The sequence below is a fragment of the Talpa occidentalis genome, unplaced genomic scaffold (genome assembly GCF_014898055.3).
Source record: "Talpa occidentalis isolate TD23 unplaced genomic scaffold, MPIMG_talOcc4v2.1 talOcc4.3, whole genome shotgun sequence".
Classification (NCBI taxonomy): domain Eukaryota; kingdom Metazoa; phylum Chordata; class Mammalia; order Eulipotyphla; family Talpidae; genus Talpa; species Talpa occidentalis.
Genome location: NW_023603184.1, coordinates 96,723,192 through 96,745,174, shown reverse-complemented (window position 1 = coordinate 96,745,174; position 21,983 = coordinate 96,723,192). Strand labels below are relative to the sequence as shown.

General features: G+C 36.6%; 1 protein-coding gene across 14 annotated transcripts in view; it reads left to right on the top strand.

Moving 5' to 3' along the window:
* COBLL1 (cordon-bleu WH2 repeat protein like 1) overlaps positions 1–21,983 on the top strand; it is a 181,267-nt gene that overhangs the window by 93,834 nt on the left and 65,450 nt on the right. For all 14 annotated transcript variants that reach the window (XM_054699797.1, XM_054699796.1, XM_054699807.1 and 11 more), the window contains 2 exons: positions 1,503–1,600; positions 1,714–1,950. In XM_054699797.1, the coding sequence (XP_054555772.1) occupies positions 1,503–1,600; positions 1,714–1,950 (335 nt within the window). The remainder of the gene's footprint in view (positions 1–1,502; positions 1,601–1,713; positions 1,951–21,983) is intronic.

Genomic DNA, 21,983 nt, shown 5'->3' with positions numbered 1-21,983 from the left:
GTTACCCTCCCTATTTCCTGTAAATTCATTGTTTCATCTAGAAACTCACTCAGGTTTGAGTGATATATTCGGCAGGATTACTTCATTGGTGGTATTGTGTACTCCATTAGCAGAATATAACATTATTTTAATGTTGGCCATCAATAATCATTGTTTTACCTTAAGTTAATTAGGAATTGAAAAGTGGCTGTAGTTCATTACAAAGAACCCTTTAATTGTTAAGATATTTCTAAAAAATAAAACTTCCCCATGTCAGCTATCTACCATGAAGAATTCATTCAGAAAAAGCTGGATGAGAATGTTCTTCATCAGTTTTTAAAAATAATATATTGATTCCTTAACATTACAGAAGTAAACAATGAGCATCTTTTTTGTTTTTTCGGTGTCACTATGAATGTATAAAATTAAATAAATGTTTCAATTTATTAATTCTTATAACCAAATTTTCTTGACTGTTGCCAGTAGAAGCTATATCAGATTGGGTCCTTAATCCTTTCAAAACAACTCTAATAGGCTTTGATAGTTTTAGCTTTGCTTTGACCAGGCTCATATTGTACATTCCTTGATAACAACAAAGAATCAACCATTCTTAAGTAGTCATGGGTCCTTTTATAGGATCATAGTATTCAGAGACAATCTGGACCAGAGTGACACAGCATAAAATAACTTGTCACTGTTTGGAGGCACTTTCAGTTGACCGTAGCAAATAATTTTTAGAAAATGAAATATTATATATCCGGCCTTGAGGTTTGACATTTTCAAAGCTGATTAAAATGTGGTTTCTCAGTTTTGACACTACTGACATTTGGGTCTGGATAGCTCTTTGTTGTTGAGGGGCTGTCTTGTATTTTGTAATGTTTGGCAGCATCACTGCCCTCTACCCAGCAGAAGCCAGTCATCCATTCTCTCCACCCTGCCCTAGTCGTGCAAACCAAAAATAGTCTTCAGACATTGTCAAATGTCCTCTGTGGGGTGGGGGAAATGTTACCCCCAGTTGAGAACCAACAGATTAAAACTATAATGTTTGTGAAACATTAAACAAAGTAAAAGGTAACTACGATGAATCATGTTTTGGAGAATAAAATATTTTATCATAATTTATGTCTGAGACAAAAAAATAATTCAATATAAGCAAAGGGACAAACTGTGTATTTAATTCAATGTGTTTTTTTTAATTCTGAAATGTTGGTAATTGTGTGTAGAAAACAGACTCTGACTCACAAGGAATTGTGTTTATATCCTAGCTGTCATTTCCTGATTTTTGACCCTAAGTATGTATCTAAAATTAGGTTCTTCTGCTGTGAAATAGGAACAATAATATTGTTTGCTTGCTGCTTTGACAAATAAAATATAGAATGTCTAGCAGAGTTCATGGTTTATATTAGACTATACTTAGTAGCTTTTATCATTAAATAAAATGTTAAAGAGAAAATAGAAGAAGAATTTGCAAGTGAACATACCATTCCTTGTACAAAAGAAAGGCGTTTTTCTCCTATTTTTAGAGTCCTGCCAAATATCACAGAACCTAGATATTATGAAGGAGAAAGAAAATAAAGGATTTTTCAGCTTTTTTCAACGCAGTAAGAAAAAGCGAGAGCAAGTAAGTATTTCTTATGTAGCATTTTATGATTACACCTTCTAATATTTTGTTTAAAAGCAGGTGCTTTTTATCTTGAGATTACCTATGGATTTTACCTTTTCGTTCTTTCTTAGACTGCAAGTGCCCCTGCAACCCCTCTAATAAATAAACATCGTCCAACTTTTACAAGGTCCAACACCATTTCCAAACCATATATTTCAAACACCCTGCCATCAGATGCTCCAAAGAAGAGGCGGGCTCCATTGCCTCCAATGTCAGGATCTCAGAGTGCCCCTCAGGACCTTGGTCACATTCAGGAGAAGTCAGCTTCTTGTGTAATGAAACCCCTGAGTGTGGATGAAACAGAAAAGGTATGTAATTTTTGTTTTATGTTATGCTTTTAGGATGGGGCAGAGAACCACCGTCCCTTTTCCTCCTACCTAACTTGTCTTTTTCCACATAGATCACTAATAAAGTTAGTAACTGCTACTACTGGTTAATAAGATGAATAACTAGTTACTAATAAGATTGGTACTAGGAAGCGATTCTTTAAATATGTATAGTTCTGCAATTCAGTAAAGAATAAATGTATCATAATTTTCACATGTAAGCAAAAAAATCACCCATAAACTTTAAAGTCCTGGTTTACTAAGGTCTAACAAGAGTCTCTTGTTTGATATATATATGAGGAATAGAAGTATTTATGTTTGAAAAATGCATTTAAAATTTTTTCACATTACAATTTTTGCATTGTATTCATGGGTTTTTAACTTGACTTGATTCTAGAATTCTTGTGTGTGGTCGTGAATAGTGCAGTTCTGCTCTCTGCCTAATAAGTAGATGTTTACGGTAAAAAAAAAAAAAAGTATTTTTATGTAGAGAATATATTGCAATTTCTTTTATATACTCATTGTCATAGTGTTATCTAGGGTTACCGTCCCCCAAACTTTATCACTATTGTTCCCCTTTTAAGTCCACATTTTCCCATAGAATGCTATTTTGTAGTAATCCATTTGTTAACTACTTTTCATTCATGTCGAATCTGTGTATTCCTCACTCTATTCATTTGGACTTTAAAGAAAGTTTTAAGTGAATGTGGTTGAACATAAGACCATATATTTTGTTGCTTTTATCAGGCTAATTTTTTGCATAATCCTCCTGCCTTTTCATACTTTTTTTTTTTTTTTTTTTTTTTGTAGGAATTTGTCCATCTCCTCTAGATTGTTGAACTTGTTTCCATATAACTGTTCATAGTAGTTGCTGATTATTCTTTTGATTTCTTCTGTGTCCGTTGTGATTTCTCCTCTTTCATTGATGATCCTGTTTATTTGTGCTTTCTCCCTTTTTTCCTTTGTGGGCCTGGCTATTTTATTGATTTTCCTAGAACCAGCTCTTGGTTTCACTGATCTTTTGGATTGTTTTTTTAATTTAGATTTCATTTATTTCTGCTTTGGTTTTTATTATTTCTTTTCTTCTACTGGTTTTGGGTTTCTTTTTTGTTGTTGTTCTTTTTCTAGATCTTTGAGCTTCGAGATTAGGTTGTTTCTTTGAGTTCTTTCTTGTTTCTTGATGTGAGCCTCTATTGCTATATATTTTCCTCTTATTACTGCTTTGCTGCATCCCATACATTTAGGAAATTGGTGTCCTCCTTGTCATTCAATTCAAAGAATTTTTTAATTTCTTCTTTGATCTCCTCGTTAGTCCAGTGGACTTCCAGTAGTGTGGTTTTCAATCTCCATGAGGTAGGAGAGTTCCTTACCTTCTTTTTATGGTTTATTTCTAGCTTGATGCCTTCATGGTCAGAAAGATGGTTGGTATGATTTCTTTTTTTTTTTTTTTTTTTTTTAAATATTAAATTTTATTTTTATATTCCCCCATACAATTGCAAACGCCCCATTCTGACCCAATCCTTCCCCTCCCGCCCCCCACCCCCCAAAAAGTGTCTCTGGTTCATAGTTTTTTTGTTGATTTTGATTTTCACTTTCTTATATTCATTTTCCTGGTCCCTTATTTAAGTTTTCTAGATTCCTGCTATGAGTGAGACCATCCGGTATTTTTCTTTTCTTTTTGGCTTATTTCGCTGAGCATGATCCCTTCCAGTGCCATCCATGTTGCTGCAAATTGCATGTGTTTATCTTTTTGAATGCTGAGTAATATTCCATGGTATATATGTACCACATCTTCTTGATCCAGTCATCTATTTTTGGGCATTTGGGTTGTTTCCAAAGCTTAGCTATTGTAAACAGTGCTGCTATAAACATAGGAGTGCAGGTGCTCTTTGGAATTGATGTTTCTGTGTCCTTTGGGTAAATACCTAGGAGTGGAATTGCTGGATCATATGGAAGCTCTATGTTTAGTAGGTCCAGAAATCTCCACACAGCTCTCCATAGTGGTTGGACCAGTTTGCACTCCCACCAACAGTGCACAAGAGTTCCTTTTTCTCCACATCCTCGCCAACATTTGTTGTTGCTAGTTTTTTTAATATGTGCCATTCTCACTGGTGTGAGATGGTATCTCATGGTAGTTTTGATTTGCATTTCCCTGATTACAAGTGATGTTGAACATTTTTTCATATGTCTGTTGGCCATTTTCATTTCCTCTTCAGAGAAGTTTCTTTTAGCTCTTCTGCCCATTTTTGACTGGATTATTTTCTTTGTTGTTGCTGAGTCTCATCAGCTCTTTGCAGATTTTTGTGATCAGTCCTTTATCATTAGTGTTGGGTGCAAAAATGTTCTCCCAGTTGGTGGGGTTTCTCTTTGTTTTTGTTATTGTCTCTTTTGCTGTGCAGAAGCTCTTTAATTTGATGTAGTCCCAGCTGTTTATCTTTCTCTTCACTATCACTGCTTCGGGTGATGTGTCTGTAAAATGTCTTTGATGTGCAAATCCCGTAGTGTTTCGCCTATATTTCCTTCTATGTATTTTATGGTTTCAGGTCTTATGTCTAGTTCTTTAATCCATTTTGAGTTGATTTTTGTGTATGGTGTGAGGTAGTGGTCAAGCTTCATTCTTTTGCATGTAGCGACCCAGTTTTCCCAGCACCATTTATTGAACAAACTTTCTTTGCTCCAATGCATAGTCTTTGCTCCTTTGTCAAAGATTAGTTGACCATAAATCTGTGGGTTTATTTCTGGATTTTCTATTCGATTCCATTGGTCTGTATGTCTGTTCTTGTTCCAATACCATGCAGTTTTGATGATTATGGCTTTGTAGTATAGTTTGAAGTCTGGGAGTGTGATGCCTCCATTTCCTTCTTTTTTTTTCAGTAGAGCTTTGGCTATTCGGGGTTTTTGGTGATTCCATATGAATTTCATCAATAATTGTTCTATTTCTTTGAAGAATGCCATTGAGATTTTGATTGGAATAGCATTGAATCTGTATATTGCTTTTGGTAGGATGGCCATTTTTAATAATGTTTATTCTTCCAATCCATGAGCAGGGGATGTCTTTCCATTTCTTTGTGTCTTCTTCTATTTCTTTTAACAGTGTTTTATAGTTTTCTTTGTATAGGTCCTTTACCTCTTTTGTTAGATTGATTCCCAAATATTTGATTTTTTTTGTTTCGATAATAAAAGGGGTGTTTTTTTGATTTCTTCTTCTTCAGTTTTATTGTTTGTGTATAGGAAGGCTACTGACTTTTGCGTGTTGATTTTGTATCCTGCCACTTTACTGAATTGATTGATGAGTTGAATTAGTTTTTCTGTGGAGATTTTGGGGTTCTCTATGTATATTATCATATCATCTGCAAATAGTGATAGTTTGACTTCTTCTTTTCCTATTTGGATTCCTTGGATGTCTTTCTCTTGTCTTATTGCTCTGGCTAGGACTTCCAGTATTATATTGAAAAGCAGTGGTGAGAGTGGACATCCTTGTCTTGTTCCAGATCTTAATGGAATTGCTTTCAGCTTTTCACCATTGAGAATGATACTGGCTGTTGGCTTGTCATAGATGGCCTTTATGATGTTGAGGTATGTTCCTTGTATCCCAAGAATTTCAAGGGCTTTTATCATGAATGGGTGTTGCACTTTGTCGAAAGCTTTCTCAGCATCTATTGATATTATCATATGGTTTTTATATTTCTTTTTGTTGATGTGTTGGATAACGTTGATTGATTTTCGGATGTTAAACCATCCTTGTGCCCCTGGAATGAATCCAACTTGGTCGTGGTGAATTATCTTATGGATACATTGTTGGATTCTGATAGCTAAAATTTTATTGAGGATTTTTGCATCAGTGTTCATTAGGGAGATTGGCCTATAGTTTTCCTTTTTTGTGTTGTCCTTATTCGGTTTTGGTATTAGTGTAATATTGGCTTCATAGAACGTGTTTGGTATTGTCCCTTCCTTCTCAATTTTTTGGAAGAGTTTGTGAAGGATAGGCACTAATTCGTCTCTGAATGTTTGGTAGAATTCATTTGTCAATCCATCAGGTCCTGGGCTTTTGTTTTTGGGGAGGTTTTTATTACCATTTCAATTTCGCTGCTTGTAATTGGTCTGTTTAGTGTTCTATTTCTTCTTTATCTAGCTTTGGGTGATTGTAGAGTTGTAGGAATTTGTCCATCTCCTCTAGATTGTTGAACTTGTTTCCATATAACTGTTCATAGTAGTTACTGATTATTCTTTTGATTTCTGCTGTGTCCGTTGTGATTTCTCCTCTTTCATTTATGATTCTGTGTATTTGTGCTTTCTCCCTTTTTTCCTTTGTGAGCCTGGCTAGGGTTTGTCTATTTTATTTATTTTTTCAAAGAACCAGCTCTTGGTTTCATTGATCTTTTGGATTGTTTTTTTAGTTTCAATTTCATTTATTTCTGCTTTGGTTTTTATTATTTCTTTTCTTCTACTGGTTCTGGGGTTTTTTTGTTGTTCTTTTTCTAGATCTTTGAGCTTCGAGATTAGGTTGTTTCTTTGAGTTCTTTCTTGTTTTTTGATGTGAGCTTCTATTGCTATATATTTTCCTCTTATTACTGCTTTTGCTGCATCCCATACATTTAGGATATTGGTGTCCTCCTTGTCATTCAATTCAAAGAATTTTTTAATTTCTTCTTTGATCTCCTCGTTAGTCCAGTGGTCTTCCAGTAGTGTGGCTTTTAATCTCCATGAGGTAGGATAGTTCCTTGCCTTCTTTTTATGATTTATTTCTAGTTTGATGCCTTCGTGGTCAGAAAAGATGGTTGGTATGATTTCAATCTTGGTGTATCTGTTGATGTTTGTCTTGTGCCCCAGTATGTGATCGATCCTGGAGAATGATCCGTGTGCGCTTGAGAAAAATGTGTACTCCGTTTTTTTTGGGTTTAGTGTTTATAGATGTCTGTTAAGCCCAAATGCTCTAGGTCCTTATTTAGAGCTTAGTTTCTTTACTTATTTTTTGTCTTGTTGATCTATCCATTGTTGATAGTGGTGTGTTGAAGTCTCCCACTACGTATGTGTTTTCTCTGATGTCTGTTTTCAGAGAGGACAACAGTTGTCTGATATATTTTGGTGCTCTTTCGTTTGGTGAGTATATGTTAATGAGTGTTATTTCTTCTCGAAGTATTGTCCCCTTAATCATAATGTAGTGACCATTGGGGTCTCTTTTTATTTTTTTGAGTTTGAAGTCTGTTTTATCTGATATAAGTATAGCTGTTCCTGCTTTCTTTTTTGGCCCATTTGCTTGTAGGATTGTTTTCCATCCTTTGACTTTGAGCCTATTTTTATCTTTTGTAGCTAAATGTGTTTCCTGGAGACAGCAAAAGGTTGGGTTTTGTTTCTTAATCCAGGCTGCAACTCTGTGTCTTTTTATTGAAGAGTTTAGTCCATTTACATTTAGAGTTAATATTGATATGTTAGCATCTGTATTTGCCATTATGTTTGTCTTTCCTTTGATTTTATTTATTTATTCTTTTAATAACTTTTTTTTTTTTTTGGTCTTCTTTCGTTGTTATTCGTCCCTCTGAGGTTCTGGCTTTAGGATTCCTTGTAGTATTTTTTGGAGTGGGGTTTAGTCTCAATGAAATTCCGGAGTTTCTCTTTGTCTGGGAAGGTCCATATTCTTTCTTCATGGAGGAAAGAGAGCTTTGCGGGATAGAGTATTCTTGGTTGGCATCTGTTTTCTTGGAGTCTGTTGACTATGTCCCTCACTCTCTCCTTGCCCGTAGTGTTTCTTCAGAGAAGTCTGATGTCAGCCTGATTGGTTTTCCTTTGAATGTTATCTGTTTCTTCCCTCTTGTCAGCTTCATTATTTTTTCCTTGTCCTGGATTCTTGGGAGCTTTACTATTATGTGTCTTGCTGTGTTTTTCCTTTCGTCGTGGAAGTTTGGTGTTCTTCTTGCTTCTTGTATATCAATTTTCAGCTCCTTCTTCTCATTTGGGAAGTTCTCTTCAATTATATCCATGAATATTTTCTCTGTTCCTACATCTCTCTCCTCTCCTTCTGGAATTCCTATAACTCTTATATTTCCTTTCCTCATGGAGTCAGATAGTTCCCGAAGTCTTTCTTCATTCTTTTTCCTTCGTACTTCTCTTTCCTTTTCTATTTGGTTCTTTTTATTTCTGTGTCTTCAAGATTACTTATTCGTTCTTCCATTTCATCTATTCTGCTTTCATTGCTTTTCCCAGAGTTCTTTAGTTCCTCCATTAATTCTTTGATCTCCTGCATTCTCTTACTTCCCTCTTTAGGGACTCAATTTCCTTCTTCTGATCTATCACTTTTTTAATCATGGCAATTTTAAATTCTCTTTCTGGAAGGCTCAGAAGTTCTTCCAAGTTGCTGTCGTTGCAATCTGGGGAGTGGTTTTCTTTTTGTGGTGTGCTTCTTTCCTGAGGAGTTTTTAGGTTGCGTGTGGTTCTTCTACTCCCTACTGTCTGTTTTCTAATTTGTCGTATGCGTTGGGACACTGTGTTGCTCGGACTGACTGACATCTTGGGTGAACTTCTCCGCTCCCCTCTGGCTCTTCCAGGAGCCATCTCTGTCTTCTGGGGAGCTTTCTGCTGGTTTTAGGCAGTTTTTACTGAAGAAATGTCCCTGTTCTCAAATGGCGAAGCGGGATGCAGTCCCTGCGCCTCCGGTTTCAGGCACACTCTTCTGCGCACCCGGTCTGCCCCGGACGTGGGTGCCTGCTCCCTCTGTGGGCTCAGACTGCTGGTCGGAAGGGGCCTGGCGTGGAATAACTTCCCGGCTGGCCACTGGGTCCTCCAGAAACCTTCTGCCCTTTTCAAGCAGACTTAAGAAATGTCCTGTTTATAGGGTGTTAGTGACTTTTTTTTTTCTGGTCGCTAGGTGGCGCCAGAGATCTCTCCTATTGTCCTTGGGGGGCTGTTTTCGCCTCCCCCACCCCGTGGGACAGAGAACAGAGCGGGAATGGTAGGGTACACCTCAACAGCTTTGGGGTGCTGTGTCTGCCTTGTGCCCCACCGTCGTGGAGAAACCACGCCCCGAATTTTCGTGCCCCGGGTCTCAGTTCAAAGCCCTCAGGTCCAGGACACGGGCTGTAGCCCAGTTCAGTGGCGCGGGAATGGCGCCTTTTGCACCGCTCCTGTGCCTGGGCGCCTGGTTCCTGCTCACTCAGGGAGGGACCTTCACCTCAGTGAGGACCTCCGTGCGTCTCCCCGCAAGCCTAGGTCGCAGGCGCGGGGACCTGGGCAGCCGCGATCCCGGTCTGCACTTGCTTTTCAAGCACGCCAGGCGCGCCGCGTTTCCCGCGGAGGCTTACCGGCAGCCCGGGCTGTGTGCGCGTCTCCCGGGGTCTTTGTTCTTCTCTAATGGCGCCCGGAGCCGTTCGCTCACCGCCGCGGCGGATCCTGCAGGGTTCGCCTCAGCTCCAGTTCACGGGGTGTGGTGGCTGCACTAGTTCCTTTCCACTCACAGTCCCACTTGCTGCGTCGTTTGTTCTTGTCGGTTGTTTTGGTTTGTTGTTTCCTCCTCTCTGCAGGTCGGAGAGTGCCGCCTCTGTGGGCGGGGGAGGGGAGCAGGGTTCTGCGCTTCCCTCCCTTCTAGTCCTCTTTTATGGCCACTTTCTTCTTCGGGCAGTTCGCTGGCGTCACCCGTTTATCTTCCGTGTCCCAGTTCTCACTGGGACCTGCCGCTTTTCCTCCCTATTCACTTTTTTTTAATGGGAGATCTTACTCGCAGCGTCTCCTCGCCGCCATGTTGCTCCGCCCCCCTCGCAACATCGGTTGGTATTTTTTCATACTTTTTTGAGATTGGTTTGGTTAATGTTGGTCCTTTGTATTTACAAACTTACTGTAACAATCAATGTATTGATTTCTGTAAAAAGTGCTGGTAGTATTTTTCTTAGATTCGTGTTCAAATTCTATATCTTGGAAGCTTAGTAAATTCAATGCTCAAGAAGTGAATTCTTCCTAGCCAACTAATAAACATGTTTGTGCTTCCGTAACTTTAACCATAGTTTTTCATTGCACTTTATAAATGTGTCTTTAGAAGGTAAATAGAAACTCAGGTCAGAAATGAACAAAAAATATTTAAAGTCAATAACATAGGGAACTACCTAGTGAGCTGATCTTCTTGTTTCTGTTCTTCTTGTTTCTATTTCGATTTTCTTGTCTAATACCTGTAGAATAAAATATCATCTTCCAAATCAGGAGAACATTTGTTTTCCAATGACAGAATTACACACTGACAAATCTTGTAAAGCCTGGCCATGAGAAGAGCATCAGGTTGCCAGCTCCTGCTGGGTTCTAAGATAGAGGCAAACTGAAATTGCAATAATAATAATAACAATGCATAATGTTATTATTGTTATAATAATAACAATGCATAATGCAATGAATAATAACAATGCATCTATGGTACCCAAATTAATATGCTATGTTGTCACCAAAGTAACAATATGTTATATCTAAATGATTTTCTACTGAAGGAGTTCACAGTGCCCGAGAATAGGGTTGATTTTTTCCCCAGACATCAGGACACTAAGGTACTGCTTGTTAGTTGAGTAAATTGTCAAAGAATAGGTGATATTTGGATTCAATCATATGATATGAGTGAGTTGCATTAGTCAGGCCAGGGGAACCCTGCTGAAAGATGATACAGACTTTGGTATACGTGGGCATGAGCAAGAAACAAAAATTAAAACTGACGGAGTTAAACAGGGGCCAAGTCAGAGACCCCAAAGACTTTATCTTGTGGCTGTAATCCCTTTACATTTCTTCTTACAGAGTCATGAACGAGTAGCATTTTTGGAATTGTTTTTTATTTCTAATTTTATATTTCTACTGTATAAGACTATAAATTACTATACTCTTGAGTAGCTACCAAAGTCTTTTTCTTCATATAGAAATGAATAATATCTGCTGGTGGCAAGTCCTTGTTTGTTCCAGCTGTCCTCAATATATTACAGAAACACCCTTTGTGCTTGGAATCTGGAAAAGGTCTGCATTGTCTTTCTAATAGTCTGATTCCTAAAATTCTAGACCATGCTACCACTGACCTCACTGAGAGCTGTTTCCTTTGATTCTCATCCTCTGCTCTGACCATTTGATGCCCCCATGTTAAGTAACCTTTTTTTTTTTCCCAGTATGTTGCCTTTGGCAAACTAGACATCTTTATACAATTTTCTAATTACTTTTTCTTTTGATCTGGACATCTGGTTAGTTCTTTGATGTATTGCTCAGTAGGACCGAGAATTATTTGTTTTCTTCTAGAGAAGCTGAAGAAACTTTTTTTATTTATTCATTGCACGAATTCTTAATGATTGAGCTGTGATTTTGCATGTTGTGTCTGTGTATATGTTTGTGCATACAAGTGCCTGATCATGTGAATTCATGCCTGCCTAGCATCTCAGTACTTATTTCCTTCACTTCTTGGCCTTATTTGATGTGATAGATCATCCCTGGGTCTTGATTTTTCTTCCTTTGTTGGTCCAGATGTTCTTGTATCTCACCTCTTTTCTGTTTTCTTTCTTGCCATCACTTCCTTTACCCATTTTCTAAATTTGGATGTTACCAAATCCATGATCTTAGCTTATAGTTACTGTATTCAGTGAGAAAAACCATCCATTTTTTTGTTGAGTTCTCAACTGTAGTGGTTTGAATGGTTTGAGTTAGTGGTATGAATGATCTGCAAAAGGTATTTTGAAGTCCTCATCCCACTATCTTTGAATGTGATCTTATCAAGAGCTAGATATTTTGCAGATGGGTTTTATATATAATCAATAACTAAAACTTGTGTGTTTTACATTATGCATATAAATAATTTGACACCTGAATTGAAATTGTTTATGTAGCCAAATGCAAATGTTCAAGAAATACAGCAAAATATATAAATTTATGGTGAATTTTCCTAATTTTACTGTTTGCTTGTTTTAAATTTAAAATCAAATAACACTTAGACATTTTATATATATTTTAACAATTGTTTAAAAGGCACTTTTTAATGATTGAAAGGCTGGGAAAAACAACTGGAAAAAAAGGCAACAAAATCGTTTTTCAGTCCAAGAAGTATTTAGGGTTCATTCTTAACCTGCAATTTCTGTTGTTTAGGTGCAAAATAAACCACAAGGGTGCGCTGTTTAACAGAATTACAGTATTCTGGTTTTACTTTTTTTTTTCCTCAGAGTATCCTTTAATTAAAAAAAAGAAAATATTGGAAATAGATATATAATATTAGAAATAGCAAATCTTATCTTTGGTGGGTAAAGTGACAGAAAAATTAGAACAGGAGAGAAAAATAATGCATGACAGGGTGATTTATAATTACAACAGTTGTATTTATTTTGAGCTTTTATTTTATTTTAGTGTTCTTCTGAGTCATCACAGGTATTTATATTTCCCTTGAATTATTTTACTGATAAGTCAATCTATCTGAAACTTGGAAAAAATTGTCAACCATATTTATTTTATAGTTTTCTTGCTGTCTATATTTGATAATTTGCCTCATGCCTCCAAAGCATTTCTCAATACTAGCAAATTAAGGCATTTAGATTTTGGGAGCTTAAACTAGACTTATTTACATAAAGGTTGTTGATTTTCTGGGCCAATTTGGCTATCGATTGAGCAGTTTCAAAAGAAGATTCAAATTAAGATTAGTAAAATACTTTAACCCAACTTTGTGGGGGAACATTTCTGCATCTAAAATTACTTTATGCACCTAGGGAATATATTTTTAAATAATACATAGTTTGCTGCAATTGCTACTCTGGCCTTTTCATGTCCCTAAATTCTCCATATTCTTTTTAAATGATTTCAAGATTTGCGTCATTTTCCTTATAAAGATAAATATACTGCCTTCTATGGAAATGTTTATTTGAAAAAAGAAAACTTTCACATTAGAAACTTTCTGACATTTTCTACTTTTGGGGCATTTTGTGAATATGATTCTGCCTAAAGATGTGAAATGCAACAACACATGCTAGTAGCTGGTTTATGCTGTTGTTTACATGAGCCATATGGCATTAAACTATATAAAATGTGTATAGTTATTTGATATAAGATTATGTGAATATAGTTATTTACTATATGACTGTAATTTATATATTTCATACATCTTCTTTTGAAACTGCTCAATCAATAGCCAAATTGGCAGTTTTTCTCTGCTTCTAGCATAGTACCTCATTTTATTTAGAATATTAACGATTGGTTGAAAGCACCCTAAGGAATGACCTTGTTTGGGCCTCTCACTGGATCTCATTTTGCATTCTGCTGTCAACAAACATTCAGATATTGAGAAATTGAAATACTTTGCCATCCAGTATTATGCAAGTGAAATTTAATACTTAGAATGTTATTTTAGCAACCAATTTAATTGCTTTTTAAATGTTTGACATTATTCATCTTTTACCCAATTTTGCCTTTTAACATTTTTCTTATGAGCAGATATGATAGATTGTCACATGTTTGGAATATGCAAGTATATATTTAGTCCTAATTTCACTTAATGAGTTTTAATGCTAGTTGTTTTCCAGAATCATTAAACTTGTTGTAGAATGCCTATTGGACTGTAGTCTTTTAAGAAATATCTCTTTTTAGTTTCTTTAGGTTATCACATAACATTTGATTACCCACTCCACTTTCCTCTTGTATTTATTATATAGTAAGTGGACCACACACAGAATTCTACAATTGCCTAGGAACCATGGTTGCCATGGCATTTCAGTTTGATATACAGGATACAGCTGTCTGTACTTCCAAAAATATGACTTGTTTCATTCAATAGAGAAATGCACCAGCACAGTATAATAGTTAATCTCCTTCTCCTTTTAAGGCTTTCCAGATATGATATACTTTGTCACTATAGTTTTCATCAGATTTTCAAAAGGTCCTATTCATAATAACTAATGCTTATATAGCACTTATTAACATTTCAGTCAAGATTCTAAGCATCTTACTCATTTAATGCTCACAAAAACTCTCTGAGACATTACTTTTTATATTTCTGCCAGGTTTACCTTTGACTTAAATGTAAAGAACTGTGCTTATTATAAAGTTGTTGAACTTTTAAAGAACATTATTTTCAAATCACAATAGGTCAATCGTAGAATTAATGTAGATATCTTTATCTACAAGGATGCAAAAGTTGTGCCTCTCTGAAATTGTAAACTGAGTTAATAAAGTAGCATTGAAAATAATCAGTGTTAGGGCCTCCCCGGTGGCGCAGCGGTTGAGCACTGGGTTGCGAAGTTGCCTGCAGCCTCTGCAGTGCCAGTTCGATCCCTGGCTGCTCCCCGGCCACCAAAGGAGGGTTCCGCATGGTGCGCAGACCTCTCCTGCCACCCGCTGCTACCCTCAGCAGTGTACTTCGTCAGTCTGCCTGCTCTGCTCTCTGCTCTGACTTTGGTGAATTCTCTTACCCTCCCGCGCTTCTGACTGTACCCAGTGCTTGTATAAATAAATAATAAATAAATAAATAAATAAATCTTTAAAAAATATACCGTCATTTGAAAATAATCAGTGTTATGAGTCTTTCTTTACAAGTTATCATCTTATGAAGTTTATTCAGCCTTTTTGCTATGGTGACTTTTTAGACATGCTTTTCTCTGGTAACCAGCCTGTTTTAACAGAGACCAAGGCAGAGAGAAGCAGGTCTTTTTCCTGAGCCATGGTGATAAACTATGGATAACACCTGACATATAACCTTGACTGCTCTCTGGAATGAATGGATTTGGCCCCAGTTTGTTCCTTTGCTGTTTAACTCTGCTAGAGACCCTAACCTCAGATGCTTAGTGTTCTCCTACCTGCCCCTAAGCACACATCTGTCCTGACCGTAGAGAACCATGGTTACCACTGCCCCTTGTCTTTTTAACTTAACCCCAAACTCTGCTTTCTTTTGGTTCATTTTGTCTTTTTATATCCAATATGTAAAACTAAGTTAGTCTTTATATTTTGGGCATTTAAAAAATGTAATAGGTAAGGGGTTGCTACTAATAAGACTTGCTTATATGCTATCTCAAAGTATGGTAGGGTTGATGAAATGAAAACACAGATTGCCTTAGAAAGAGCAATGTGAAACCCTTGCAAGGGTAGAGCACAGATTGTAAAATTTGTTCCTTTCCTTTTTTCTACCTGAATGGAAAAGGTGGGAAAGGAAATGTATTGTGACATAAGCTTGAACTGAGAGGCAGTCTTGGCACTACTTATATGTCTGTTTATGTCTATTACATTCTTCATCTTCTACCTGGAACAGGCTATTAACTTCTTTATGGCTTGGGTTTCTCATTTCTTGAATAAACTTTTGGAACTGTATTTCCAAAATTCTTTCAAATCTAGTCTTATAAAATTATATTATTGTTTTGTTGTCTTTTTACAATTGACCTTTAACAAATCAGTGCTTTCCTATGTGTGCCTTTGGGTTGGTCAGTGATCACCTGATAGTGGCACATCCTACTGGCATTACCCCTCTAGAGATTTTTGGGCTCTAAACACAGAATCAAAATAAATCCTTGATTTGAGCATCACTAAATAAGGACAGGAGATAGAAAGTTGTAGGAAGATCTGAATAAAAGAATTCTTCCATCAAGGCTTAGACGTTCAATCTTAACCTTCAGTTATATTTTATCTTAGTTGAGTCATTGGGGAAAAATAAATAGTAAATTAGGGTAAACCTAGTGTCAGTTATAAAATAGTAATATGTCATAGTATTTTGGAAAACAGAAGATTAATGTTTTTTTTAAGAAGAAATATATATATAAATTTTTAAACAATTTCAAGAGATTTCTTAGGTTCTTTGTTTAAACTCTGTTCCTCCCCACATCTGCAAATAATATTACAAACAGAAATAAAAATATAAAATCTTTTAACAGCAACATTTCACAATGTCATTGAATTTAGGCCACTGTTGATTCATTGTTTGATTCAGGTTTTTCTCTCTTTTTTTTTTTTCTATTTGTATTCATTTAGTTAACTCTTTTACCCAGGATATATTGATTTCAGTAGCCCACATCTTATAATTTAACTATGATTAATAAGTGATCTAATAATCAGTACAGCACCAGTACTCAGTAAATCTATTGGATGCTATTCAATTCTGTTTTCTTGTGTTAAACTTGTTCCATTTCTGAACTGATAATTTCTAATCTGCTTGTGAATTCTGAAGGATAACTTCTGTCATGGTTTTTCAACATGACCTTGTCATTTTTGGTAGTGTATTTTGTTTCTTTGTACATTATTTTCCTTTTCACAGACCATAAAGTTCAGTGATGTAGATTCCTGTTGGAGGTACAGTTTTCACTAATAGCAGGCAGACTTAGTGACGCTAACTAAAGTAAATAATTGAATATCTCTAATCATTAACCAAAGTGTTTTCTTTCTCCCTAGTCAGTAAAAACCTCTTGTTCTTGTTTTGTAAACCATTTGGATTTAAAAATAAGTTTATCTCAACTCCTTTTTTAAAAAATTCAGTCATAATATAACCAAAGGAAATATACCATAGTGGTAAAAGCTAAAGACAGTTCTTAGAAATACCTTTTAATTCTGCACATTAAATATATGAAATAAATGTACCCATCACAAGATTTAACAAACTGGTGTTAGTTAGCCTTGATTAAATTCCTTTAAGGTCTGATGAAGCTGCCTAAGGTGACTTCCTACTGAAGTTTTTATAGGCAGTGAATTTAGTTTATGCCAAACTGCTCAGCACAAGTTGCTGAGTGGTGAGTGCTGTTGGGATTTTAAGGCTAATTATAACTGATACTGATGCTAATAGGATTCCTACCACCACCATCACTAAAGAGAAAATATTCTTAGAAAAAAAAATCTCCTTGGGCCTCCCTGGTGGTACAGGGGTTAAAGTCTCAGCACTATCAAGCTATTGCCAGCTGCTGGGTTCTATCCCTGGCCAGAGAGCTGACTCAAATGTTACAGCAGACCTCTCCTGTCTCATTGCTCCCCTCAGCAGTGTATTTCAGTGGATTCACCTGTTCTGCTCCCCACTCTGTCTCTGGTGAATCTCCTCCCTCTCCCACCCCACACCTTTGGCCTACACTCCAGTTCTTGTATGTATAAATTAATAAAAATAAATATTTTTTTAAAAAAAAATCTTTTAATTATACTTTTTACTCTAACCTCTAGTGTGTTGCAATCATTTGCTTCTTTTATTTACAGAGTACTTTTACATACTGCAAACAGAATACATGTGATAGTATTGTCTAGTATTTATAAAGCATGTGCTGTATGCTGGGCAATGTGCTAAGTATCTGACATATAACATTTCACTGAAGCATCCAACTCCCTTTGAGGTTGGTCCTGTTTCTTTTCCCATTTTGTAGATAAGGAGGCTGAAGTTTGCAGAGAGAATAAATTCTTCCTAGTTGAAGCTTTGACATCATCTCCAAAATTTATGTTTGCTAACCATAACAGTGGACTGCCTTCCAACTTACAAACCTTCTGGAAGCTTCTCTCCAATTAGACATATTCACACAAAATACTGGGGAGCTCAACCCTGACCAAGGCAAGAAATCCTGACTAAAACTACTGGGAGACTATTAGGAGCCTACTCCTAAATTTGACAGAAATAAAGAGTATTTAAGAACATTGCTGCTGGGCCTCCCCGGTGGCGCAGCGGTTGAGCGCTGGGTTGCGAAGCTGCCCGTGACCTCTGCGGCGCCGGTTCGATCCCCGGCTGCTCCCCGGCCACCACAGGAGGGTCCCACATGGCGCGCAGACCTCTCCTGCCGCCCGCTGCTCCCCTCAGCAGTGTACTTCGGTCCTTCTGCCTGCTCTGCTCCCCGCTCTGGCTCTGGTGAATTCTCTCGCCCTCTTGCGCTTCTGACTGTACCCAGTGCATGTATAAAACAAACAAAAAAAAACAAACAAACAAGTAAAATAAAATAAAATAAAAGCATGCCTCTATAAAAAAAATAAATAAATAAATAAATAAATAAAAAGAACATTGCTGCTGAGACATTAGTGGCATATTTTAATTTTTATATAGGAACCCATGGTATGTTTGCCTTATTCTAATAGTTTAGTAAGTCTGCTTTCCTGCATTGTAATTTTGGGGTTAGGAGCCTCTCTAAACTTATGTAGTAGACATATATATATATATATATATAAGCTTATGTAGTAGATATATATATATATATATATGTCTATATAGCGTTTACATAGACCACAGGACACACCAGTTTTCTTGGCTATAGTCTATTCAGAAACAGTGAGATTTTCTAACTTAAATAAGCCTTTTTTTCTTGCAAGCTTTTATCCCAGAGAAGAATGTTTTCAGCAGATACAGAACATCACCTCCTTAAGGCACAGGGATACCTTTAAGTCTTTTGTCTTAACAGTGATATTTTAGTTAAAATAAGATAGCTCCAAGTTTGATTTTAGCACTTAACTTTGCTCAGCTGCTTCTTAACTGATGAAAATTCTTTCCATTAGCTTCTTTTTAAAAAAAAAAATTAAAAAAATCTTCCTTCTTTGTCTTAAAGAACAAAAAGTATATAGTTAGCTAACATCACCCCTTCCTCAGAACAAAATTTACATTCTTGTCATTAATCTACTGATGGCTTTCTAAACTCTCCATTCTTATTCCTTGAAAACTGCCTTTGAACTATTTTATGACATTTGTTAAATTTAAAATTTTTATAGATAATACATTTTTAACTAATAATTGCAGTATAAATCTAGTTATGAAAGATCATGTGAATCTGCCTGAGTCATTCAGTGACAATTATGTTCTTTTCCTAATTTCATCATTCTTAATCTCTGATTCATTTGCAGTTCTGGAAATTTACGTCTATTTATATGAAATATCTATAACTTTGCTCTTCATTAACTCAAACTCATCTTGGCTTTGCCTCCAGCTCTCTTTTTGAGAGCTACTGAAAATTTTTTAGTGTTTATAAAACTGAAATCTATATATTTTGACAAATTTTAAATTATCCATAGAAATATAAATATCATTCACCAAAAAAATTAACATATTTTAAGACTTTAGAGTAATAAAATTTATGAGTCTATTTTTTATGCTGTTTTTGAGTTATGGATGGAGTCATAAAAATTTATGAGTCTATATATAAACTCCCTTTTAATTTCTATGCTATCTGTTTTATTATAACCAAAATTTAAGACTTGAAACTACTAAACTAATACAGTTGTCTGAGAAATCCATGTCATGACTGCTGTTATCACATAATAGAAGAGATCAATCAATTACGGTGCCTGGGAATCTGACCCAAAATAGAAAGTGGGTTTTTGTCATAGACCTTGTGAAAACAATCAGTCAAAACATGGGAAACAAATTTTCAGCACGGAACAGGAGGAAAATCAAATTCTGCCACAACTTCATCCATTCAGCAATCACTACTTCATTCTTACTAATCAAACTAGCCCTGTTATAGGAATGACGGGTGCTTTAATAGGGTTTTACGGAGGCAAACTCATCAAGAAATTAATGACATCTTCTGCTTTTGATGTTTTAGATCAGTTTTTAAAAGCGAAGTAACATATTGCTTTTAAGAGAATTTTTAAACTTCTCCCTAATGCTCTCTAAATTTGTTATCTTTATAAGATAGCAAATGAAAATTTCCAAATACAGAGACATATCAGTAAGGTCTTTACCTAAACTTCATTTTCTACTCAAAATGATACATATTTACATACTAATCCATCACTGCATTTCTATCTCAGCTTTTCTTATCTCAGGGCCTTTCTCTCAAAGATCCAAGTAGCAATTGAGTGAGGATCCACCCCCCGTCCCCCGGCCTTCACCCTCCAGCCCATCCAGGGGGGGTTCTGGTATTATATTTAATTGAGTTGACTTTACTGACTGAATCAATCTGTGTTTAGGTAGCAGGCATTAGCTCTTTTCTTGGTGGTTTGGGAGAGGTGAAGATTCTGGAGTAGGGACTGGAGTACTGAGGGGAGAAGTTAGCAGCCGCAGTTACATATCAACTGGTATAGAAGATGTTTAATGGTTTGCCTTCCTGTAAGAGCAGCCCAGGGTCACCCTACCCCACACTCTTGCTAAGAGGTGGTAATCTTACTAAGGGGGTATTCAGTCAAGTGCCTAGCCCTGTGGAATTAACTCTGTTTCTGTCCCTGTGAGGTGACCTGCCCTTCTCTTTACTACCTAACACAGTTGGCAGTGATGGCAACTAACTCAAACTTTTCTCTTTGGGGGCAGGCTTCCTTTCTTCTCTGGCAGAAACAAGACAAAATTACAAAATAGTAAACATTGCTAAACTTATCTTGATGTGTAGCCAAGTTTAAAGACTGAAAAAAAAGTTATGAATTAGTTCACTTTCCTTACGTGTACTTACATTGTCTTGTAAGATGGGAATGACACAAGATTTCTATACTCTCCTAGTCCAAGTTTATGAAAGCCTTTTGTTGAAAAATAGAGAAGGGGGCCTCCCCGGTGGCGCAGCAGTTGAGCGCTGGGTTGCGAAGCTGCCCGCGACCTCTGCGGCGCCAGTTCGATCCCCGGCTGCTCCCCGGCCACCGGTGGAGCGTCCCACATGGTGCGCAGACCTCTCCTGCCGCCCGCTGCTCCCCTCAGCAGTGTACTTTGGTCCTTCTGCCTGCTCTGCTCCCCGCTCTGGCTCTGGTGAATTCTCTCACCCTCCCGTGCCTCTGACTGTACCCAGTGCATGTATAAACAAAAAACAAACAAATAAATAAATAAATAAATAACATGCCTCTATAAAAAAAAATAATAAAATTAAAAAAATAAAAATAGAGAGGGTATCTATTATTTTTTTCAGTCAACAAGTATTTATTGAGAATTTTAATCAGTCAAATACTGTTCTTGGAGATATAGAGGTGAGAAAAATAGGAGGAAAAAAATCCTGCTCCTATAGTAAAAACAAAAACAAAAGAATTCCTGCCCTTACAGTGGGAAGATGATAAACAAAATAAATAAGCCGATTATATAGTTTGTCAGAGAGCTAGTAACTGCTGCTCATAAAGGTGAAGCTGGGAAGAGCAATAAGAAGTATTGGGGATCACAGAGGGGTCTGATGAAAAGGGGACATTTAAGAAATGACCTGAAGAAAATGAGGGAATGGAACATTAATTTATGGGAAGGACATTCAGGCACAGGGAATAGCAAGTGGGACCACTGTGAGGTAGGAGCATTCCTGGCACATTTGAAGAGCAGCAGGAAGGCCAGTGTGACTGGAGTAGGGTAAGCCTCACACTAAAAGGAGGCAGTGAGAGAGATCTAGGGACCAGGTCACCCATCAACAGCTTTTGAATTTGTTACGAGACCTTTGGCTTTTGTGTTCCATTTGGGAAACCCTTAGTGGGTTTTGAACAAAGGAGCCTATTCTGACTTCGATTTTAAGGGGATCCTTTTGCTGCACTATTGAAAAGGGACAGTAAAAAGAAAATGTGGAATCAGAGAGTACAATTATAAGGTTCTTGATGATTTGCACTATCTGGTATCTGTATGAGCCAACAGAATGGATAGGTTGTGTGAGAGAAGAGAGGAGACTCGTGTGACTCTGGTCTGAATAAATGGAAGAATGACTTGCTCTTTATTGAAACAAGGAAGATTGTGAAGACAGGATTATTTTGATGGGGGACAGGAAACAAGAGATAATCAGGTTCTTAGTTTTAGACACACAAAGTTTGAAATGGGTTTAGACATCAGTGAACATCAGAGAGGTCCAGGATAGAGACAAAAGTTTTGAATCTATTAGTGTTTAAATAATACATGAAACTAAAAGATTAGAGGAGATTAAGGAGAGAGTAGGCATAAATACTAAAGAGAATATATTCAAGGAGTGAGATGAAAAGGAATCAACAATGAAACAAAGAGTTTGAAGTTTGGTAGAGTAAGGAATGTTGTATCAAAGAAATAAGGAAATGAGGTTTTTAAAAGGGTGATGAGCTGTTTAATGATATTGACAGGTCAGATGAACCAATAAGAAGAAGAAACCACTGTTTTAGTCATTGATGACTTTGATAGAAATAGTTTTTATGGTTCAAATGATTTATTTATTTATGCATACAAGAGTTGGGGTATAGGCCAGAGG